Raw genomic sequence first — 25,788 nt, 5'->3', positions numbered from 1 at the left:
TTTTTATGGCTGCTAATAGTTTAAACACAATCCATTAGGTTATTAGAATGCAATTATTTCCAGTCACTCACCTAGAACCACAAGAGCCATCCAGTTCGTCTGTGATTATTGGATCGATAGCACCATCTAGTGGTGATACTGACAACACAGTTGCCATCTCCATCATCAAGTATTTATTTATTTAACCTTTATTTAACTAGGCAAGTCAGTTAAGAACAAATTCTTATTTTCAATGATGGCATAAACAAGTGGGTTAACTGCCTGTTCAGGGGCAGAATGACAGATTTGTACCTTGTCAGGTCAGGGATTTGAACTTGCAACCTTCCGGTTACTAGTTCAATGCTCTAACCACAAGGCTACCCTGTCGCCCCAGTACATTCTTCAGTACAAACTGCCCCAGTACAAACTCCCATTTCTTTCATCGGGCTTTTCACGCTACTGAGCCAAGCTGAGGCGAGTCCAACCAAACCAAACCAAGTTGTTCTGAGCTGGCCTGTTTACACATCCACCATAGTTGCTTGCACTGTGCTGGAAAGGACCATGTGAAAAGGAAATATCTGAGCCAGCATGGTAGTGTGATGAGGGGCACATTTCTCCGGTGTACTCTTCCTATGGCCTGTCCCCCTTTCCATTATAATTTAATAGGATATAAGACTCATGTATGACTTCATATAAGATGACAAAAAATGTGTCATATCGTTTTATTATAATCATGCAATCCATGTCACATCAGCAGCCAATTGTATCCATACATCTCTCAACAATTTTCTGTGAATTAATGCAGGAAAATAAAACATGTGGCTATGTACAGTTGATTTCTTAACATGGGAATGCACAAGACATCAAATTGTAAACACTGACCAAAGCAACCTATGAAAACGTACAAGTGTTTTTTATACAGCCACCCACTTTACCTTAGGTGGAAAATGAATGCTAAAACCATGGTAAGTATATAGGCTGTAACTAAATCTATCCCAAATGAAAGTCGAACCACCTGTTTCTTCCATAAACATCTTACTCACACAATGAACACAGCTAGCCTGGTCCCAGATCTGTATGTGCTGTCTTGCCAACTCATGTGGTCACTGGCGGAACAATGACTATAGGAGTTAGCAAGACCGCACAAACACATCTGTGACCAGGCTAGAACAGAGCAGGGTCATCGTTGGAATAATTCCTGGTAAAGCTTTACATTATTTGTATATGTGTAGAAATAAGCATAAGGCACTTGTTAAGAACTTATTAAAAGATGAGTAGCAGTGAACCATTTGTTTATCAAAACCAATGAGACAGGCCATTCCGTACATTGAAGGCAATTATGATATTGTGTACAACAATAATTGGCCCATTTCTTCTTTAATGCAGAGACTAAAATGGAGTGTTGTTTTATCAGATTTTATTGCTTGATTCTATCAGTAGCGCTGAAGGTCCGCTTTACAGCGCGATTGAAAGGTTGAGATGACATATGCAGCGTTTAATGTAAATGCAGTCTCCACAAACACGGGAACATTGCCTTTCAATTTCAATCGCTCCATAGTGCAGGTCTTCAGTGCTACAGATTGAATCAAGCCCTTAGTCAATGGTGTATTAGTGGTGTATTGCATTAGCCTGGTTCCAGATCAGTTTGTGCTGTTTTGGCAACTCCTCTGGTCATTGTCATGCCAAGGAATTGGCAAGACAGGGAAAACTGGTCTTCTCTGGCCATATAATCGTATTCATTATGATATAAAATGTCAAACTGATCTTAGAGCAGCACTACTACTCTAGCCTGGTCCCAGGGCCTGTATTCATAAACGTGTCTCAGTGTAGGAGTGCTGATCTAAGATCAGTTTGACCTTTTATATCAGTGTTGCATATCTTTCAATTGAGGCAAACCACTCCCTCTTAGGATCTTACAAGTCGATTTACTGTCACTTAGCTTTAAATAAGTATTCAGATATGGCTATTTGGAAAACCAAACAGATGCAATAAGACCTAATCTTTGGTCACATTTCTTTACAGATGAATATGCTTAAACATTTTGGCATAGTAACATAGTCATATTGTCAGAGCAAGATAAAAGAGAAAACGAACACTGGCGGTTCATTCAATACTGTTGCATTAACAATATTGCGTAAAGTACATACACAGTTGCCAAAGTTCTTCTTCTTCCTCAGTAATGGAAATAAATGTGAATAGCGACCAAGCTTTATACTATCTACAGTATTCTACCATTTCAATAAGTGAATAGATCAGTTGTCATATCACATACAGTGCATTCGGAAATTATTCAGACTCCTTGACTTTTTCCACATTGTTACATTACATCCGTATTCTTAAATTTAAAAAAATATCAATCTACACACAATACCTCAAGCAAAAACAAGTTTTTAGAAAATTTGCTTATTTATATATATTTAAAAAAACTTAAATATTACATTTACCCTTATTCAGACCCTTAACTCAATACTTTGTTGAAGCACCTTTGGCAGGCTCGTGTCTTCTTGGATATGACACTACAAGCTTGGCACACCTGTATTTGGGGAGTTTCTCCCATTCCTCTCTGCAGATCCTTTCAAGCTCTTTCAGGTTGGATGGGGAGCGTCGCTGCACAGCTATTTTCAGGTCTCTCCAAAGTTATTAGATCGGGTTCAAGTCTGGGCTCTGGCTGGGCCACTCAAGGACGTTCAGAGACTTGTACCGAAGCGACTCCTGCATTGTCTTGGCTGTGTGCTTAGGGTCGTTGTCTTGTTGGAAGGTGAACCTTCGCCCCCAGTCTGAGGTCCTAAGTGCTCTGGAGCAGGTTTTCATCAAGGATCTCTCTGTACTTTGCTCCGTTCATCTTTGCCTATATCCTGACTTAGGAGTGGCTTACGTCTGGCCACTCTACCATTACGGCCTGATTGGTGGAGTGCTGCAGAGATAGTTGTCCTTCTGGGAGGCTCTCCCATCTCCAAAGAGGATCTCTAGAGCTTTGTCAGAGTGACCATCGGGTTCTCGGGTCACCTCCCTGACCAAGGCCCTTCTCCCCCGATTGCTCAGCTTGGCTGGGTGGCCAGCTCTAGGAAGAGTCTTGCTGGTTCCAAACTTCTTCCATTTCAGATTTTTTTGTTGTCAAAGACTCCAGCCACCCTAGTCATAGACTGTTCTCTCTGCTACCGCACGGTAAGCGGCAAGTCTAGGTCAAAGAGGCTTCTAAACAGCTTCTACCCCAAAACTCCTGAACATCTAATCAAATGCATACCCAGACTATTTGCAATGCCTCCCTCTTCTATGCTGCTGCTACTCTCTGTTATTATCTATGCATAGTCACTTTAATAACTCTACCTACATGTACATATTACCTCAATTACCTTGACTAACCGGTGCCCCCGCACATTGACTCTGCACCGGTACCCCTTTTATATAGCCTCGCTATTGTTATTTTACTGCTGCTCTTTAATTATTTCTTACTTTTATTTATTACTTTTGTTTAGGTATTTTCTTAAAACTACATTGTTGGTTAAGTGCTTGTAAGTAAGCGTTTCACTGTTGTATTCGGCGCATGTGACAAATACAATTTAATTTGATAAGATTAATGGAGGCCACTGTGTTCCTGGGGATGCTGCAGAAATGTTTTGGTACCCTTCCCCAGATCCGTGCCTCGACACAATCCTGTTTCGGAGCTCTACGGACAATTCCTTTGACCTCATGGCTTGATTTTTGCTGAAATGCACTGTCAACTGTGGGACCTTATATAAAGAGGTGTGTGCCTTTCCAAATCATGTCAAATCAATTGAATTTACCACAGGTGGACTATAATGAAGTTGTAGAAACATCTCATGGATGATCAATAGGAACAGGATACACCTGAGATCAATTTTGAGTCTCATAGCAAAGGGTCAAACCTGTTTTTGCTTTGTCATCATGGGGTACTGTGTGTAGATTGCTGAGGAAAAGGTTTTATTTAATCCATTTAGAATAAGGCTGTAACGTAACAAAATGTGGAAAAAGTAAAGGAGTCTGAATACTTTCCGAAGGCATTGTATATGAAATATGCATTGACAATAATTGACATATCGCATATGACATATCAATTTATTGACAATAATTGACATATTAACACTTATGGACACATAGGTTACCATCTATCCTTTCTTCAGTAATAAAACCTTTAACCACTGGTTGTATGTTGTACTGTACCTAGTGTATAATGAAAATCAGAACAGAGCAGAAACAGTCTGCATGTTGGTTGATGTGAGCTGAGGGTCAAAGTTTGATATGATAAATACACAGTGTAAATGCTTCAGAAACAGAAATCCATGAAAAGCTACTTTGCCCCATAGGGCCACCATATCGACATCTCATCCATGACTCAATGCAGTCCAAATGTAGCTACATTAGAGCTTAATTCATTTAAATGAAAAATAAAGTAATTGCACTTTAAAGGGGTGAAAACGGTGATGATAATGATGATGATAATGGCGATGATGATGATGATAAATACGCATCACTTTTAGTCACAAGGTTTCCATAGATAGGCAACCATTTGGGCTATGACACATGGTTCTTATGTCTGTTGCTATATTGTCTATTTCAACTACATCGAGTGTACCAAACATTAGGAACACCTTACTAACATTGAGTTGCACCCCTTTTGCCCTCAGAACAGCCTAAATTCGTCAGGGCATGGACTCTACAAGATGTGGCTGGCCCATGTTGACTCCAATGCTTCCCATAGTTGTGTCAAGTTGCCTGGATGTCATTTGGGTTGTGGACGATTCTTGATACAGACTGGAAACTGTTCAGCGTGAAAAACCCAGCAACATTGCAGTTCCTGACATGCCCAAACCGGTGCGCCTGGCACCTACTACCATAGCCCGTTCCGTTCAAAGGCACTTACATCTTTTATCTTGCCCATTCACCCTCTGAATGGGACACAGACACAATCCATGTCTCAATTGCCTCAAGGATTAAAAATCCTTCTTTAACCTGTCTCCTCCCCTTCATCTACACTAATTGAAGTGGATTTAACATCAATAAGGGGTCATAGCTTCCACGTGGATTCACCTGGTCAGTCTATGTCATGGAAAGAGCAGGTGTTCCTAATGTTTTCTACACTGTTCATCCAAGCTAAGTGCCCCATCCTGCAGTCAGATAGGTTACCCATAGTCTTCCCTTCATCATTGGAGCAATCATCATGTGCTGTCCCATGTGGGAGACTAGAAGTGCTTGTACACAATGGCCTCTAGCCATATCCTCTATGTAAGTGTAGGTCCTTTATCCATGACAGGAGAGTGTTACTGAAGTATCATGCTATTACATCCTTGAGCTAGTCTTATCCCAGATCTGTATATAACCAACTCCTGACTAGGAGTGAATAGGAGAGGAGTTGGCTAAAGACAACCGTTTTGGGACCAGACTACCAAGCAGGCTACCTTTAGGTTGGTAGTGAGGGGGCCAGCTGGCATGGAACATAGATATCCCCCTCTGTGTCCTCTTACACGTAGATCCCTTCTGGGTTCAAGCCAGATGTCAGCGGGCTTTGCAGGACCCGAAGGTGACCGGGCATCGAGGAGACTGGACGCTTCAGGGAACCGGACAGAGGAACCAAGTCTGAAAGATAGAGAAAGAGATAATTTGTTACTTTATTTTGCTTTAGATATTTGTTACCTTCAAATCTACTTCTCAGATTTAAATGTTCCTCCATGCATTACTAGGTCTGACCACAGGGTGTCAGCATTGAACCATGCAGGACACCAGCCATAGCAGTTGATTCAATGGCCAAACATGGAGGGCTATAACTGATTCAACACACATGTCCTGCTAGGTTATTAGAAGGACATGAACATTAAACGAATAGCTTTACAAAATTGAAAACCATTAGCATGACTACTATTATAAATTCACATGAGGTAATGATAAGTCATGATAAGCACATGGTAATATACAGTTATAAAAACATATTTGGAAAAGTGATCTGGAAAAACAATTGGGTGAGGGGGGATTTAAAGGTGTACTGCTGTCTGGATATAGAGGATATTTTAAAAAGGTCTGGTTTAGTGCATAAAACCACAGTCTTTTTACAGTCTCTAACATGGCTGCACCATCGAGAGCATCCTGACCGGTTGCATCACCGCCTGGTATGGCAGCTGCTGGGCATCCAAACGTAAAGGCACTACAGAGGGTAGTGCTATTTTATTACCAGGGGAACAGTGGGTTAACTGCCTTGTTCAAGGGCAGAACGACAGACTTTTACCTTGTCAGCTCGGGAACTCGATCTAGCAACCTTTCGGTTACTGGCCCAACGCTATAACCACTAGGCTACCTGCCACCTGTGCTGGTGTACAGCCCAGTACATCACTGGGGCCAAGCTTCCTACCATCCAGGACCTATATACTAGGCGGTGTCAGAGGAAGGCCCAAAAAATTGTCAAAGACTCCAGTCACCCAAGTCATAGACTGTTCTCTCTGCTACCACACGGCAAGCAGTACCGGAGAGCCAAGTCTAGGACCAAAAGGCTCCTTTACAGCTTCTACCCCCAAGCCATGAGACTGCTGAACAATTAATCACATGGCCACCCGGACTATTTACATTGACACCACCCCCCCCGTTTGTTTTTACACTGCTGCTACTCACTAATTATTATTAGTCACTTTACCTCTACCTACATGTACAAATGACCTGGACTAACCTGTACCCCCGCATATTGACACAGTACCGGTACCCCCTGTACATAGCCTCATTATTGTTATTTCATTGTGTCAGTTATCTTTATATATATTTTTTTACTTTAGTGTATTTAGTAAATATTTCTTAACTCTATTTTCTCAAAACTGGATAAGGGCTTGTAAGTAAGCATTTCACGGTAAGGTCTACAACTGTTGTATTCAGCACATGACAAATAACATTTGATTCAATTTGATTAGGCACTAACACACTCCTTCAGCACCCGTTTCAAATTCAAGTCTTATACAAAGGTCTTTAAAGGTTTTCCAAGACCACCTGGTGACTCTTGAATAGTTTGTTCTCTCCCAAAGCCTTTTAACAAGCCTCAGTGTTCACAGTGTTCTTAGCTCTCTGTCTAACTCTGTTCTCTCTGCCAGGCCAGCCTAGCCTCTTGGCAGGCAAGATACAGTCCACTGAGTCCATCACAAAAACGGGTGAGCATGAGATGGAAGGAGAGAGTGATGGAGGGATATGATGACGGAGGGAGAGAGGGAGAGATGAGGTGGCGGCTAGCAGCCGTTGGCATGGAGACCATAAGTTCCACTGGAGGGGGCGAAACAAATGCTCGCTCGTGCTCTTGCTCTCTGTAGCCCAGTAATCATCTCTCAGCAGGCAGACGGACGGCACATAGAAAATGATAACTGCTGTAGAAAAACCTTAGTGGGACTGACTAAGTGACCTGGCAGACAGAGCAGTGAAGAGCAGAATGAAAAGGTTACATTTTCGTCATGCAAAAGATCCCAGATCTGTGCAAAAATGGTCATTAAATGAATCAGCATGATTTAATTTGCGTGATGGCAGCATGATTTAATTTAAAGGTTGACAGTATTTTTTGCTCCACAGATATGTCACCCGATGAGGGAAATGGCATGTAAATCCACCTTCTGCACAGTGGTAGTGATATAGCCAATGTCATGAAGTTGCATGTCTTTGTTCAGTGTGGACAGTCTTGTTATTGGTTGTGTTTAATTGATCAGCAGTGAATCACATAATATGTGATTATTATGCCTTACAATGAATAAGGTGAATAAACTGAGACTCAGCAATATGACATGACCACGAGCAGTAGTGAAAACCAAAGATATTGCAGATCAGAGCAATGCAAGAGGCTGCACCCACACAGAGGATTGACGCATCTAGCTCATTTGAAGTAAATGACCTGTGCCCTGTCCGGTGTGGGTAGTCTCCTCCTCATCCTCACTGGGCTCGGCTGGCAGCACGGTGACCTTGGTGCCAGTCTGCTGGATGAACTGCTGCAGGTTGACCTGTCTCAGCTCCTTGGTCAGCTGCTCCAGCTCATGCTGCATCTCCTGAAGTGGAGATACAGATTGACCAAATATATAAATCTATATTTTTTGCCATCTGTACTTCCATAATCTGCAGCCATACTGACTGGTAATCTGTTCCTGGTGCGTGGGTGGGCTACATGTTATGCCCCAACAATCTGCTCATGGTGTGTGTGTGCCCACCAGTATGTTCATTCAACACGGTATATGTGTCTCTATGTGCATTTGTTTATGTGTACGGTCATGCATCAGTGTTTTTTGTGTGTGTGTGTGTGTGTGTGTGTGTGTGTGTGTGTGTGTGTGTGTGTGTGCATGTCAATGCATGTGTCTGACCTGCATTCTCTTGCTACTCTGGCTCAGGGACCTGTCCACGGCTCTGCAGCTGCTCTCTAGCTGGACGGCTTGTCTGTCCTGGGTCTTGAGCTCCGTGCGGGCCCTAAGCAACTGCGCCCTGGCTTCCACCTCGCTCACCCTCTGAGTCTCCTGTCTTTCCCACCGCAGACGCTCCTCCTCGAGACCCGCTTCCACACCCTGACACAAAGACAGGTTTTATTTTGAGACCAATAGGAGTAAGAGGTGGTGAGGAGAAGATATGATTCCTAGCACCCTAGCCACATCATCTGTTTTGTAGGTAGTCAGGCTTAAATACAGATGGAAGTGCATAGAAATGCATAGAGAGACATTCAGAGAGAGGACAGGCATTGTCTCTCTTTAAAATGGTGATGCAATGTGCCTGTACACCTTTAATGTTAAGGGGTTATAACAATGTCATATTCAACAGAAATCGTAACATTTCGAATTAGAATTAGAATGACAAAAACTTTATAAAAGTGGAACAGTGCAAGTGCAGTTTCGTACAATTTAGGCGACCAATAATAGTGTCCAGGCCACTTGTACATATCTAACGAATGCCCATGAGTCATAAATCTGAGGTGTGCCCAACCCACCTGTACCAGAACCATCCTGTCCCCCAGGTCGACTTTAGCGCCCTGCAGACGTCCCGTTAGCTCCTCAAGCTTGTCCTCTAGCTGCCTCTCGCTCTCCAGCTCAATCTGCAGCTCGCTGGCCCAGAACTCCTCCTCCTCCATCTCCACCTCGTTCTTCCTCAGTCGTCTCTCCAGCCTCACTATCTCCTCCACTAGCCCTGCCGCTCCCCTTACCTCCTCTCCCCCTCCTTCTCCCCGTCCCCCACCCCAGGTCTGCAGCTCAGCCTCATAGGCCTTCAGCCTGTTCTCCAGCACACCCAGAGTCTCTCTCTGGAGCCCCACCAGTCTGACCAAGTCATCCATGCGGCAGGTCCACATGCCGGGGGACACTGCCCCCCCTGGGGCTACCGCTTCGGCTGCTACATGGTGGTGGTGGTTCTGGTTCCCACCGTTCCCCTGGAGTAGGAGACGTCGTTTGGCCTCGGCCTCCCTCTCCTCCCAAGCCCGGCCTCCACTCAGGGTGTCCCGGAGGCCCCGGGGCCTGCCAGAGAAGGTGAGGGACTTGCGGCGCGGCTCACGGCGGCAGAGGGAGCGCTCACTGGGGTGGCGGAGCTTGGCAAGTGGGGGGAGGCTCTGCCGGTGGAGACCGCGTTCCGGGCCTCGAAGCGGGGGCCCCTCGGAAGGGGGGCGTTCAGTCAGGGAGGGGCCTGTGCGGTGCAGGATCAGCTGGACGTCACCGGCATACTGACCCCAGGTGTTGATGGAGGCCACTGGGCTCTCGTGGGGGGCCAGGTGGCGCTCTGTGTCTCGCCATTGCTCCACCAGGGTATAGCGCCCAGTGCGGCCTTGAAAAAACAGATAAGACAAATTCAGATGTCGGCTTTTTGTGTATGTCAGCATATAGTTGAAGTCGGAAGTTTACTTACACCTTAGCCAAATACATTTAATCTACGTTTTTCACAATTCCTGACATTTAATCCTAGTAAAAATTCCCTGTCTTAGGTCAGTTAGGATCACCACTTTATTTTAAGAATGTGAAATGACAGATAGTAGAGAGAATGATTTATTTCAGCTTTATTTTGATTTATTTCAATATTATCAGCTTTATGCCAGGTGCACGGTGTTTCCTCCGACACATTTGTGCGGCTGGCTTCTGGGTTGGATGGCACTGTGTTAAGAAGCAGTGCGGCTTGGTTGGGATGTGTATCGGCGGACGCATGACTTTCAAACTTTGTCTCTCCCGAGCCCGTACGGGAGTTGTAGCGATGAGACAAGATAGTAGCTACTAAACAATTGGATACCATGAAATTGGGGAGAAAAAGTTTAAAAATTAAAAAAAGAGGGGGAAAAAAGTATGAGAGGCAGGGGAGAGGAGGAGATGGGGCTTCAATAAGTGGTTATGCTTTTCCCCTTCCTGGCGAGCGATGGAAGGATGAGTCAGACTTTCCCTCCTCCCGCCTGCCCCACATAGTGGGAAGTGATGTCAATACAGGCTGCTCCATTCCTCTTCTCTCACCGAGAGAGAGGGGGATGGATGGAGGGATGAAGGGAGGGAGGGATGGATGGAGGAGGGGGAATCTGATCCAAATAAAGCCTCTGACTAAGATCCTCTATCTCTCACTACAGCACCAAGAGGTTGAGGTGTAGGCAGGAGGAGAGGAACACATATTTATTCATTTCATTATGCATATTTTCAATTGGCGACAGGCTATTACATTTTCTGCAGCAAGCCTAATTTTAACACGGCTCCTGATTAAAATTGGAGTAAAATTAATCACCATTTCATAAACAAGCAACACATTACTGAGAATCAGTATATCTTCTTCACTGTCCACTAGTCCACACTAGTCCACATTGTACGCAGTCAATCAACTTTGGCTTGGTGACAAAGACAGTAGCCTACGTAACCAAAGCCTCACTGGTAAATAGGTTAAAATAGAGGTGCATTACATGATCCTTCTACTACTCCCTATGTCAATACAATCCTTAAGGAAGCGCAAAGCACATTCATAAAACAAAGTATAGTCCTACTTCAGGCTTAAATGACAATACTTTTTATACTTCAAACACACATAAAACAAACATCCTGAAGTCTTGGTCAAGAGTCATAGGTCAGAGCTCACCTATGGCCTGGGCCAGAGCGATGACCACTTCCTGGCAGGTGGTTGCCTCGGTGACCCCGCATACGACCCTCTGGACCCCGTCCACCCAAACCTTAAGCTCCATTCTGGGTCAGGTGCAGCGAGGGGGCCTGCTGCGGTGGGTTGGCCCCATCATTCCTGGAAGCTCCAGCTGGCCACCACCTCACTGAGGAGGGAGAACACAGAGCAAAACAGGAAGGACCTGGTCAGGAAGCACTTTTAAGATGACATTGTTTTGGTTATTTGGATTCTCTGCCCAGAACTGGAAAAAACTGGACCAACTGTTTGAAATAAGTTTCTAGTTGAAATATTGCGATTTCCTCACCCACTGACTGAGGATCTTTTGAATTGTGTAAAACTATTTATTTTGTACATGTAGAAGTTGTTGTCAGTATAGTCTGTGAGGAGATAGGCTCATTCATCATGGCCTGAAAACAATACCAACCTGAAAATGTGTGCCACTATTTTTAGGGGCTGTTGAGGAAAAGGAGGATGGCTCAAACAGTTGGTGAAGAACCGTCAAACCTCCCAGCCAGGCATTCTGGGACCAGCTGGACATGACATTGTTGTTTTCATCCTGGCTCTGTGAATAGGTACATGTCTTTAGGGGGGTTAGACAGGAAGAGCCTGCCAGTACTGATGCTCTGAGCCAAGTTCCTGTTATTTTGTGGAGAATTGTGAGGAAACAACAGTGAGGAGAGAGCAGGAAGATTGCGTCAGTGAGATAGAGAGGAGGTGTGCAGGAAAAGTGAGTGAAAGGTGAAATGGAGAGGGGGCAGGAAGAGAGACTGCAACAAAGGAGGGAGAGGATGAGGAGGATGAAGGGAACAATTACTTTCTTTTGATGTCTCAAGAGTCGAGGATCTCATATTTTACCGCAGATGTGCCAACTTTTCAAAGAGATCCTACGATAAGTAAGACGTTTTATTGTGCAAATGTATACACACAGAAAAGACTTAAGAGTCCTCTTGTGAGAGAATGACCACCAAGGGAACAGGGAAAATATGCACACGATGTGTTGAAAAGGAAAAGTGAAGTGTATGTCTGTGCTTCTGGCTCGATTTGATGAGGAACATATGGCCGAAACTTTAGTTGGTTCTCTACATAATGCTCTGTGTGTTGTTCACTGTATGAGATCCAAAATAGCTTCACTGTAGTAATCCAATGAAGTATGTGGTAAACACTGAAGAATTTAGGACATAGGCTGAAGACTACCAGCTTTATCAGAAATGCATGTTTGTCTCACATTAATTTTGAACCCCAATCCCTTCCCAGTCAAGTTCATTCAAGACAAAATTAACAAGACTGCCTTTGTGACTGTAGTAGACTCTGAGTAGAAAACAAAACATGGCCAGTGTCCTTGGTCCATGCAGTCTGACACATTCCTTCCTGCCACACAATGGACCATGGAAGAAAAGTCAATATGAAATCAGATTAAATTAGGGACTTTTCAAAGGAAAATCCAGCTCCGCTCCATCGCAGTCCTCTTCAAGGAGAGAGTCTATGAAAGTCTATGAAGAGAGAGTAGATAGATGGCCAGTGTCCAGAGCTGCGATGCTCCCTAGAGGGCTGACCTTCACAGTGCAGTTGAGCACAGAGCTCTATCCCTCTGCTGGTCACTTAACCCCCCTCCACATCTCCCCCACCCTCCTCCACCCCTCACGTGCCCTCTCCATGTTCTTGTCATCTAGCACAGCCTCGGCAAGCTGCTGTGCCTTACAGACACACATGCACACACACGGTCAGACACACGCACTCACACACTGCTTCTCCCATGGTGCTTTGCTAAACACAGTGGGTCCGGAACACGAAACAGCATTGCGAGATAAAATCAGTTCAGCTAAATAGAACTAGGGGCTTTGAAATAACAATTTATCATTTTAGGACCAGGCAAATGAGGGCTGCAAACAAACCCTGTGTGTGTGTGTGTTTCACCTTTATCTCTGGCCTGGCTCATGATCTCTCTATTCCTGGTGTGTTTACAGCTGGTTAGAAAGTGCTTTTGTTCTTCATCCAGATTGCCCTTAAATGGCAGCAGACTGCAGATAGAGGGATGGAAGGAAACAGGCTGCGAGTCACACACAAATAGGACCCTGGGAGATTTTTCTGCACTGACCCAATACTCTGTCACCATTTTGTTCAACCTTTTTTTCCAGGGGAGTGAAAAGGTCAAAGGGGCATGAATGGACACTGGAATACTGTGTGTGTGTGTGTACGCGTCGGGGGGTTAACATGAAACTGACATGAAACTGGGTCAACCTGGCCATGCTGCTGCTCCAGTTTCAACTGTTCTGCCTGCGACTGTGGAACCCTGACCTGTTCACCGTGATTACTATTACTTGACAATGCTGGTCATTTATGAGCATTTGAACATCTTGGCCATGTTCTGTTATAATCTCCACCCGGCACAACCAGAAGAGGACTGGCCACCCCTCATACCCTGGTTCCTCTCTAGGTTTCTTCCTAGGTTTTGGCCTTTCTAAGGAGTTTTTCCTAGCCTACGTGCTTTTACACCTACATTGCTTGCTGTTTGGGGTTTTAGGCTTGGTTTCTGTACAGCACTTTGATATATCAGCTGATGTAAGAAGGGCTTTATAAATACATTTAATTTGATTTGATTTATTAGACAGAACCAGTTTGGTTTTATAATTGTACAACCCCCCCAGGAAAACAGCCAGTGGTTATGTGAGGGTACTAATGCGCCTTAATACCATGTTGTAACACACGTTGGCAGGTATTACAATATGACATATTATCCATATAAGCTTAGCATTCAGTAAACACAAACAGGAAATACACACCAAATAAAATAAAATTATATTTGTCACATGTGCCGAACACAAACAGTGTAGACCTATCCGTGAAATGCTTACTTACAATGCAGTTCGAGAAATAGAGTTAATAAAATATTTACAAAATAAACTAAAGTAAAAAATGTTTTATCAAAAAGTAACACAAGAAAATTACATATCAATAACAAAGCTATATACAGGGGGTACCGGTACCGAGTCAATGTGCGGGGGTACAGGTTAGTCGAGGTAATTTGTAAAGTGACTATTCATAGATAATAAACAGCGAGTAGCAGCAGTTTAAAAACAAAGAGGGGGGTCAATGTAAATATTCCAGGTGGCCATTTATTAATTGTTCGGCAGTCTTATGGCTTGGGGGTAGAAGCTGTTAAGGAGCCTTTTGGTCTTAAACTTGGCGCTCTGGTACCGCTTGCCATACGGTAGCAGAGAGAACAGCCTATGACTATGGCTGGAGTCTCTGACAATGTTTTGGGCCTTACTCTGACATGCTTAGCATATAGGTCCTGGATGTCAGGAAGCTTGGCCCCAGTGATGTACTGGGCCGTACGCACTACCCTCTGTAGTGCCTTACGGTCAGATGCCGAGCAGTTGCCATACCAGGCGGTGATGCAACCGGTCGGGATGCTCTCGATGGTGCAGCTGTAGAACTTTTTGAGGATCTGGGGACCCATGCCAAATCTTTTCAGTCTCCTGAGGGGGGAAAGGTGTTGTCATGCCCTCTTCACAACTGTCTTGGTGTGTTTGGACCATGATCGTTGGTTGGTGATGTGGACACCAAGAAACTTGAAACTCTCGACCCCCTCCATTTCTGACCCATGTATGTTAATGGGGACTTGTTCAGCCCTCCTTTTCCTATAGTCTACGATCAGCTCTTTGTCTTGTTCACATTGAGGGAGAGGTTGTCGTCCTGGCACCACAATGCCAGGTCTTTGACCGCCTCCCTATAGGCTGTCTCATCGTTGTCAGTGATCAGGCCTACCACTGTTGTGTCATCAGCAAACTTAATAATGGTGTTGGGAGTCGTGCTTGGCCATGCAATCGTGGGTGAACAGTGAGTACAGGAGGTGACTAAGCACACACTCCTGAGGTGTCCCAGTGTTGAGGATCCGCATGGCAGATGTGTTGTTGCCTACCCTTACCACCTGGGGGTGTCCCATCAGACAGTCCAGGATCCAGTTGTAGATGGATGTGTTTAGTCCCAGGGTCCTTAGCTGAGTGATGAGCTTTGTGGGTACTATGGTGTTGAACGCTGAGCTGTAGTCAATGGTCCGCATTCTCATGTAGGTGTTCCATACTGCCCTTTCCAAGTGGGAAAGGGCAGTATGGAGTGCGATTGAGATTGCGTCCTCTGTGGATCTGTTGGGATGGTATGTGAATTGGAGTGGGTTTAGGGTTTCCGGCATGATGGTGTTGATGTGAGCCAAAACCAGCCTTTCAAAGCACTTTATGGCTACAGACGTGAGTGCTACGGGGCGGTAATCATTTAGGCAGGTTACCTTCACTATCTTGGGCACAGGGACTATGGTGGTCTGTTTGAAACATGTAGGTATTACAGAATAGATCAGGGAGAGTTGAAAATGTCAGTGAAGACACTTGCCAGTTGGTTCGCGCATGCTTTGAGTACACGTGGTACTCCTGGTAATCCAGTCGCCCGGAACAGCTGATGTTCTCATGCATGCTTCAGTGTTGCTTGCCTCAAAGCAAACATAAAAGGCATTTAGCTCATCTGTTAGGTTTGCGTCACTGGGCAGCTCGCGGCTGGGTTTACCTTTGTAGTCCATAATAGTTTTCAAGCCCTGCCACATCTGACGAGCCTCAGAGTCGGTGTAGTTGGATTCAATCTTAGTCCTGTATTGACCATTTTCCAGCAAGTCCACTACAGTATGTATATAACTGACAATGATATAGGACAACATAGGGGTTGGTGCCAAGCCAGTGGCACACAGGGCACAGGTCCATCTCTCTGCCAACTCTGCCCCTTTCCCTGCCAGCCTGCAGAGATGCCCATGCCCTGATCCTGTAGAGCTGATCACAACTCTGAGCCAAGGAGCATTCCGTGAGACGCACAGCTTACACTACATACCAACACATTCCATTTCAGCTCCAAGAACAGCAAAAAAAATAGATGCTTTATTGCTGTAACGTAAAACCCAAAACAGCCCAAGTCACAGATGACCCAAGATGCTTTTTTTGTCATTTGTCTCAATGTGGCACAGCTTCAGAGTTCAGGCTGGTGGTCTCTGGGCTGGCTTCCTGTCTGCCCAGTGAGGTGTGTGAGTACAGGGTACTGTGGGCGGTGTGTCCGCTGAGACCCAGGTTGCTCCTATGGCTGTTCGTGCTGTTGTCAGCCCAAAGGTCCCGGGGCTGCAGGAGTACAGAGAGTTGGCACCAAGGCCAGGACTTTCACTGACTCATACTGGTGAAAGTCACCATATGTTCCTTTGGGTCCTCACACATACAGGGGGACGGGCCACGCACTGCTATCACTTTACCAGGCCAGGAGCTGGCCCAGGTTCCCAAACTCTAGAACAGAGATAGTATCCTATAGAGTGATCATGTACATCTCTGAGCCATGGGAAATATGGCTGTGCTGGGGTGAGGTTTTGTGACCATAGGTAGGAAGGATAAGGGCAACCCTTAAATCATTATCTCATAGCGCAAATACTCTGTCTGCACTGATTCCCTGTAAATTGAAGGACAAGCAGCATGGAGGAGTGACAGCACCTGATGCAAGATATGTCATGGAAGAAATTCTAATATTATTTCTTTAATTTAGGCCTACAACTATGATGTATTCCTGCTGAACTGTACTGCAGTAGACTGGTATGAATATGATGCATTTACATGAAGAACAAATGGCCGTTTGAGGAGAAACAAAATGGATTTTCTTCATGGGGCTAACACAAAGAATCAGGCACAACTTGACTCTGGGAATTGGGAGAAACCCCTTGGGGAACCACTGAGCTGTTTTAAGGACAAAGGTCCTCTAGAAAAAAACAGTCTTGTTCCACGCCTGATTTTTCCATGATAGATGTCAATGGCCCCAGAGGAGACGGCTGCCGTTTTACGGGCTCCAAACCAATTGTGCTATTTTGTGTGTTTTTTTCTCAAATTTTTTGTAACTTATTTTGTACATAATGTTTCTGCAACTGTCTCTTATGACCGAAAATAGCTTCTGGATATCAGAACAGTAATTATTCACCTCGAACTGGGCAAAGATTATTTCTTTAACGAGTCGGACGTGAAGGATTTACTGCTGACACCGGACCAGGCCCAAATCCTCATTATTCGCATGAAGAAGAGACTGCCAATACAGGGTGAAGCAGATCTGGGTGCCTTGTGAGAATTTGTCGGCGAGTGGGTAACCCACTTCTACCATCTGTCCTATTGGCCAATGTGCAATCATTGGAGAATAAACTGGATGAGCTCCGTTCAAGACTATCCTAACAATGGGACATTAAATATCTTGCGTTTCACAGAGTCGTGGCAGAACGACGACATGAATAATGTACAGTTGGCTGTTTTTCCCGTGCATCGGCAAGACAGAACAGCTGCCTCTGGTAAGACAAGGAGTGGCGGTCTGTGTCTATTTGTCAATAACAGCTGGTGTGCGAAATATAATATTAAGGAAGTCTCAAGGTTTTGCTCGCTTGAGGTAAATGATCTATTGATAAGCTGTAGACCACACTATTTACCAAGAGAGTTTTCATCTATATTTTTCGTAGCTTTCTATTTACCACCACAAACCGATGCTGACACTAAGACCACACTCAATGAGCTGTATAAGGCCTTAAACAAACAAGAAAATACTCATCCAGAGGCGCCGCTCCTAGTGGCCGGGGTCTTTAATGCAGGGACAGTTAAATCCATTTTAGATCACCTTTACTCCACACACAGAGACGCTTACAAAGATCCCTCCCTATCCTTCTGATTCCTGCTTACAAGCAAAAACTAAAGCAGGAAGTACCAGTGACTTGCTCAATACGGAAGTGGTCAGATGCTAAGCTACAGTATTGTTTTGCTAGCACAGACTGGAATATGTTCCGGGATTCATCCGTTGGCATTGAGGAGTCATCAGTCACCGGCTTCATCAATGAGTGCACCTATGCCGTCATCCCACAGTGACCATACATACATACATACATACATACATACATACATACATACATACATACATACATACATACATACATACATACATACATACATACATACCCCAACCAGAAGCCATGGATTACAGGCAACATCCACACTGAGCTAAAGGGTACAGCTGCCGCTTTCAAGGAGCGGGACTCTAACCCGGACGCTTATAAGAAATACCGCTATGCCCTCCAACAAACCATCAAACATTCAAAGCGACAATATAGGACTAAGATTGAATCCTACTACACTGGCCACGACGCTCGTTGGATGTGGCAGGGCTTGAAAACTATTACACACTACGAAGCGAAGCACAGCCACGAGCTGCCCAGTGACATGAGCCTACCAGATGAGCTAAATGACTTCAATGCGCGCTTCGAGGCAAGCAACACTGTGTGTGATCACGTTCTCCGTAGCCGATGTGAGTAAGACCTTTAAACAAGTCAAAAATCACAAGGCTGCAGGACCAGACAGATTACCAGGACATGTACTCAAAGCATCCGCTGACCAACTAGCTACGTGTCTTCACTGACATTTTCAACCTCACCCTGGCCTAGTCTGTAATAACTACATGTTTCAAGCAGACCCCCATAGTCCCTGTGCCCAAGAACATAAAGATAACCTTCCTTAATGACTACCGACCCGTAGCACTCACATCTGTAGCCATGAAGTGCTTGGAAAGGCTGGTCATGGCTCACATCAACACCATCATCCCAGAAACCCTAGACCCACTCCAATTTGCATACCGGACTAGCAGATCCACAGCTGACGCAATCTCCACACTGCCCTTTCCCAGCTGGACAAAAGGAACACCTGTGTGAGAATGCTATTCATTGACTACAGCTCAGCGTTCAACACCATAGTGCCCTCAAAGCTCATCCCTAAGATAAGGACTATGGGACTATACACTGGATCCTGGACTTCTTGATGGGTCGCCCATGCTGATCCTCAACACTAGGGCGCCTCAGGGGTGTGTGCTTAGTCCCCTCCTGTACTCGCTGTTTACCCACGATTGCATGGCCAAGCACGACTCCAACACCATCATTAAGTTTGCTGATGACACAACGGTGGTAGGCCTGATCACCGAAAACGATGAGAGAGCCTATTCATAGGAGGTTGGAGACCTGGCAGTGTGGTGCAAGGACAACATCTTCTCTCTCAATGTGATCAAGACAAAGGAGATGATCATGGACTACAGGAAAAGGAGGGCTGATCACACACCCATTTTCATCAACAGGGCTGTAGTGGAGCAGGTTGAGAGCTTCAAGATCCTTGATGCCCACATCACCAACAAACTCTCATGGTCCAAACACACCAAGACAGTTGTGAAGAGGGCATGACAACGCCTATTCCCCCTCAGGAGACTGAAAAGATTTGGTCCTCAGATCCTCAAAATGTTCTTCACCACGAGAGCATCCTGATTGCATCATTGCCTGGTATGGTAATGGATCTACCTCTGGCTGCAAGGCGCTACAGAGGGTAGTGTGTACGGCGCAATACATCACTGCGACCTAGCTTCCTGACATCCAGGGCCTCTATACCAGGCGATGTCAGAGGAAGAAAAATTGCCAAAGACACCATCCACCCTATTCATAGGCTGTTCTCTCTGCTACCACACGGCAAGCGGTACCAGAGCACCATGTCTAGGTCCAAAAGCCATAAGAATGCTGAACAGCTAATCAAATGGCTACCTGGACTATTTGCATAGACCCCCCCCCTCCCCCTTTTTTACACTGCTGCTACTCGCTACTCGTTATTGTTATTTTATTGTTGCTCTTTTATTTCCTTTACTTTAGTTTATTTAGTAAACTTTCTTAACTCTTATTTTTCTTAGAACTATATTGTTGGTTAAGGGCTTGTAAGTAAGCATTTCACAGTAAGGTGTTGTATTCAGCACGTGACAAATAACATTTGTTTTTATTTGATTGCCCCCTGTCATGTCCATCGAATAAATAAGTGGACCAAGGTGCAGTGTGAGTAGAGTTCCACATATTTATTACAGTGAAACTTCAAAACAACAAAGAATTAATGAACTTGCAGTACATATTTCACGATTGTTATGTCTTTGTTTTTTTGGAAGTCTCATTATCATTAAAATATGGAACTCTACTTATGCTGCGCCTTGGTCCAATTCTTCATATGACAGTCGTGACAGAATATCCCACCATTACAGGACCAAGCAGCGTGCCCAGGAGGTAAAGGAGAGTTGGACATGGGAGGAAATACTGGGTGGATGCAAGACCCTTCCTTGGTGGGAGTCGATAAGGAGTGTAGGAGGACAGTGGGCAGGTGGGCAGGTGCGGGCAGCGATCGGTTGAAGAGCATGCATTTAGTTTTACTTGCATTAAAGAGCAGTTGGAAGCCACGGAAGGAGAGTTGTATGGCATTGAAGCTTGTCTGGAGGTTAGTTAACACAGAGTCAGGAGTATACAGGAGTATACAGAATGGTGTCGTCTGCGTAGAGGTGGATCAGAGAATCTCCAGCAGCATCATTGATGTATACAGAGAAAAGAGTCGGCTATAGTAGTTAACACACACGGACGCAGCGCTCTAAAGCACTGCATCTCAGTGCAAGAGCCGTCACCACAGTCCCTGGTTCGAATCCAGTCTGTATCACATCCGGACGTGATTGGGAGTCCCATAGGGTGGCCATTGTAAATAAGAATTTGTTTTTAACTGACTTGCATAGTTAAATAAAGGTTACACACACACACACACACACACCACACGGACCAAAAAGTTATTTTGTTGGCATTTACGTATGCCCCCATTACCTGTAAAACATCATCAAAAACTATTTATTTCACTTACTTGCTGTGCTGTTTCGTTGTTCATTTGTTCAGTCGTTTCATTCTCAACCAGGATTTCTATGGAACGCCGTTTGGGTCTTTGAGTGTCAAATAACATTATGTGATGTGTCAAATAAGCTTGTTGACCAATCAGGACCTGAATATGACTGCACATCACATAATATGTTAAGCCCCTAGCTTAACATATTAGCTAGCTAACTATATGGGTAGGTGTCATCATCTAAAATATCCCTAATTTATAAGACCGTTCTTATTTGATTAATGGTGGTTGGACCCATCTATGTGAAGCTAGCCACAATAAGGATTAGCCACAATAGTGGACTTTGTGGTTAGCATTCAAAATAAAAGTATGGCATAATTCTACTATTTCTATTCATTTGCATCACTGTCAATGGCATACTTTTCTTTTGAATGCAAACTGCAAATTCCACTATTGGGCCTAATCCTTATTGTGGCTAGCTTCACAACACATAACCCATTCAGGTCGAGCCTCACTAGCCAGATGAAGCTAGCTGGCTGCTTATAACGTTAGCTTTGGGCAAGGGTTAAGTAGCTGGCTAGCTATTTATTTTCATGAACTAAAGTTAAATTTCAATAGGCGAACAACAAGTGGCAACCTAGCTAATACTTATTCACAAGGATTCCTAAATCATTGCTAAGAATAATGAAAATGACTGCAGTTTCTACTGGTCATTGTTTTCAGCCTGGTTGTATTGGTGCTAGCTAGGTACCAAGCTAAAGTTAGCTTTTAGTTGAGGTCAAACAAATGATGCTTTATTACCAACGCATATTGTAAACTCATTGTTCGTGGCCGGTGTTTGCAGACTTGTACAGCTTTGACAGTGCTACTGTATCTTTCTTGACATGCAAAGACCCAAATGGCGTTCCATAGTATGTATGTCGTGAAGCTAATAGCAGTGACGCTATTACTGTGTAACTCCGGTAGGACAACATCTAAAAAATAGCGCACTTTGTAGTGTGTACCGGTGCCCACGACAGAGAGCGGTTGATTGTCAAGGGCAATGAATTCCATTATCTTGGCTTTAATGGATTTCACCTTTGAGTTGTCTCACTGAAATTGTCTTACTCTTTCAAATGACTGCTTGACTTGTTGACTGCTCGATCCACATAGCAGATATTGTGGGCTAGGTTAGGAACGTTGTGTTGCAAGTGTAGCTCAACATTTTACGTTGCGTCATTACGTCATGTACCTACAATATATAGGTATGCAAAGTAGCTTTGACATCAGTTTTTAACATCGGTGTTAAACTAGACATTGGCTGATACCAATGTTGGTATTTTTAGCTAATATCGTCCGATTCCGATATGTTCACCGATATATCGTGCATCCCTACTTATTGGCAAAGGGGAGAGGTTGAAGGCTATTGAAGGTATGAGAGCAGAGATACACCAGAGGTAGCGATATATAAAAACAAAAGAAACATTTACTTCAACATTATCCTGATGACAAAAAGTAAAACAGAGCCCATCCCCCCACAATCCATAATGAGTTATTTTTTACAGAGTGTAGTGCAATAAGGGGTTCTGGTGCTTACAAACTACTTCCATTATTGAACTTTAATTGAAATAGAATTTCCTGTTGCACGGCTACGTTGTAATTACTAGAAATGTATACACTCTAGTGTAATTGGTACCAGACTAGGCCTCTTGTGAAATGGATCCCCGTTTTCCAGCCATAGCAAGAGACAGATTCTGTTTTATTGTGGTGGTGGTGGGGACTCTTTTGTGTGTGTGTGTGCGTGTGTGCGTGCGTGCATGTTTTGGAGTAGGCTGACAAACTATGCCTTTAAATCTCCCCAGTTAGCCATCAAGTGCTGCCCTGGCCTTACTCTCATGCCTCATACACACAACAGATCTGGGTAGTTGGTCATACTAGAGCCTCAGCCCTATATACCACAATGCAAAACAGCCTGGTATGCAAGACTGAGGAAGTAGTGCATAGAGGAGCTTTGGGGTGGGGGCTATTGGGAGGAGTTTCTTACCACAAACATCAGCACAATAAATATACAGAGTTCATATCATGTGTGCAGTTATCTTTTCTATAGGAAGGAATTCCACTACATATCCATGCCAGTGCCAGGCATCTAGACAGACTTGTATTATATGCCCCCCCCCCCCTCAAATGTTGTTGTTTGTGCCGCACTGCTTTGCTTTATCTTGGCCAGGTCGCAGTTCTAAATGAGAACTTGTTCTCAACTAGCCTACCTGGTTAAATACAGGTGAAATTTAAAAAAATAAATGACAACTGTGGAGCCAGGTCGTCACAGGGCACCAGCAGAGCACCGGCAGGCGAACTCCCTCCAGAGATGGGCCTTGATCCTGCAGCGTGGAGACTGATAACATCCAGAGTGTGCATTCCTGGCTGGTGAGAATGCAATGGGCCATGACGTGGAAATAAGCTTGGTTCTGTTCACAGCCCTCTGATCTCAGGGCTGTGTTTAACATGAATACACAATAGATTCTACTCACAGCTAAAGGACTACATCAGTTATATAGTCTACAGAATGCCAGGCTATTTTTGTGGGTGATTTTGTGGGCAGACTATGTTTATATTGGGAGGAAGGAATTAGGACTGTATTACAATCTATGATTAAAAACTAAGCTAAATAGGCTAAATCTTTGGGTAAATCTTATTATTGAATTACTTAAAACAAGCATTTTTGCTTTTTATAAACAGGAGCCCCACTCCCATTTCCACATAAATACCAAAACAAGAAAGAGGAATGAATGTCAGCAAGGAGTCTTGTGATTGGTTCTCCCTCCTCCACACTGCCAGCAGCAGCATCCTCTCAGGTCAGACCAGGTCCAAAATGGCATTAGGTTGACTACTACCTACCTACTACCTACCACCTTTAATAGAGTTAGTTACAAATAAATAACAGATTGAAGTTGCTATTCTGCTATTCAGAACAAAAATACATGTTCTGCTTGTGTGGGTGGGGTCTCTGTATGTACGTTATACTAGAGTCAAAGTGGAAAACATTTGTATTTGTGCAAGTTTGAAATTACTATAAAATAAATATGTCTAGACAGTTAAGAAAATACAAAAAGTTGAGTTAAGGTAATTACAAGGTAATTGGCTGAAGTTTGGCCAGAAAATGTCCTGTAGTTAAAGAAGGCCACCTGAATTATGCTGGAAGGGACAAAAACTAAGGCTGGCTCGAGCTCACCCTTCCAGCCAAACACTTGTTCAGAATTCAGGCTACCCCCCCATCCCCTCCATCCCCTTAATCCAAAGATCTCCAAGGAGAGGGAGTTTGAGACGTCCATCCCTCACCAGGGATTAAAACCAGCCCCAGTCACGCCATTGCCACGGTTATTGCCCCAACTCCTGTAAAGCTTTCCATGAGGAACTTCTGGAGCCACACACTCCTCTCACCTCTCCCTCCATAACATCAGGCTGGCTGGATGTTATATTAGACTCCAGAGTGGCCCTCGCCTCCCCTCCCCTAGTCGGGAGGTCAACACTGGCAGGATCCTGAACACCTGGACGACACGTTTAGTCAGCAGAAATAATACCGCCTTTGTTCTCCTGCCATGATGGCTCTATAAGTGGACCAGCTTTGAAGTGCCAGCCTGAAGCCGGGAGCAGGGCCATAGCAGCACCACTGATTGGGGCAACAGACCCGGTCTGCTGGCCTCTGCTCTGGTTAAGGGTTTGGAGGGTTGGTTTGTGCATGATCAAGACATGGGTTTATTTTAGTCCATGTTCTGGCAGTCTCATCAGTTCATTAGAGCAGTAATTGAACACATGCTTTAACACAGCTGTGGGATTAATGAAGATACTACAGCTTCTTAATCATAGAAAAATTAAACAGGTTTTATGGAGTAGGCCTGTTTCTTTAATATTTTATGATCAAACAGACAGTGGTGTACAGTAGGCAGCCCAAAGAACACAACACTGTTACTGATATACATTATCTACTGGCCAACACGGTTTGCTTCAACATCTGTGTAAAGCTGATTGTAACTGATGAAAGTGTCAATAAACAGGGAGCACAACTACTGCTCTAATACATCATATCCCCCAAAATATTGTATTGGCCTACTCTACAGTTAGTCTCTAAAGTGGGTAATTGGAAATATAATCATAGTCCTCATAAATAGCCCTGTAGGTAGCCTACATCAAATAGTGTTAAAAGCTTAATTGTGAATGGGAAATGGGGTATGTACATTCATAGGATATTCGTAATTGGAGAAATGTATACATTATCAACCATTATTCATTGTTTATAAACATATATTATTATATTATTATTATTATTATTATTATTATTATATTATATAAACGTATGGGCTATAGTCTATTATCAGATAAAGAGCCAATGCATGAATGTAGCCTATATATGGGTCACAGAGTAAACAAGTCTGGGAAATTTCCCTGAATGCTGTACTATTGTTTTGAAAGTGTGATGTTATTTATGGCAAGAAAGAAACCGCGACATTGCAAGGGGCACACATGTTCCACTATGCAACCTGATAATACTGTTTCCGTTATCCCTGCCCCGTGTTATTACACCTGGGATAATGTTGTGAAGGGTAGTTACTTTAGAAACACAGTATAACGGTAATACTTTAACATTAGCGGGGAAAATACAAACGTAATCTCTTACCTTCGCGTTGTAGGTGCCGAAACACCAACAGAAGTCCCCCTCAGTCTTCTCTATCGGGACTGAAGTTTAGGAAAAATAAATTCTGTAGAGGAATGGAATCGGCGCAAGCCTATAAATCACTTGTACGAACTGCGACAACGTGACACGGTCCACAGCAAAGAGAGAACTGCATCATGAGAAAATTAGCAGCATTGTGATATCCTTGGCTGAAAGTTTAACAATGCACTGTCCCTGCTATAACCATTGCAGGTTGACCAATATGCTGCGGAAAATTGCCTCTCCCCATTTCATTACTTTTGCCTGTAAATACATTGCATCGGAACTGTAACACCGCAAGGCATTATGGACCCTTTT

General features: G+C 44.2%; 1 protein-coding gene across 4 annotated transcripts; it reads right to left on the bottom strand.

The window, feature by feature from the left end:
• Positions 1–670: 670 nt before the first annotated feature.
• LOC118395796 (ras association domain-containing protein 8-like) lies at positions 671–25,788 on the bottom strand. 4 transcript variants are annotated; one of them, XM_035789729.2, is made up of 8 exons: positions 25,435–25,783; positions 12,976–13,079; positions 11,486–11,623; positions 11,023–11,206; positions 8,921–9,744; positions 8,307–8,504; positions 7,847–7,997; positions 671–5,574 (listed from the first exon to the last, which is right to left on the bottom strand). In XM_035789729.2, the coding sequence occupies exons 4-8, from the start codon at positions 11,123–11,125 to the stop codon at positions 5,459–5,461; spliced, it is 1,392 nt and encodes a 463-aa protein (XP_035645622.1). In that variant the 5' UTR covers positions 11,126–11,206; positions 11,486–11,623; positions 12,976–13,079; positions 25,435–25,783; the 3' UTR covers positions 671–5,458. The 4 variants fall into 4 exon arrangements, with proteins under 4 accessions (XP_035645622.1, XP_035645621.1, XP_035645623.1 ...); XM_035789728.2 differs by lacking the exon at positions 12,976–13,079; XM_035789731.2 differs by lacking the exon at positions 12,976–13,079 and having other exon boundaries at positions 5,466–5,574; positions 7,807–7,997; positions 25,435–25,788.

Source organism: Oncorhynchus keta, chromosome 17, assembly GCF_023373465.1.
Source record: "Oncorhynchus keta strain PuntledgeMale-10-30-2019 chromosome 17, Oket_V2, whole genome shotgun sequence".
Lineage (NCBI taxonomy): Eukaryota > Metazoa > Chordata > Actinopteri > Salmoniformes > Salmonidae > Oncorhynchus > Oncorhynchus keta.
The sequence above is the reverse complement of the archived record's forward strand: the minus strand, read 5'-3'. Positions and strand labels throughout refer to the sequence as shown.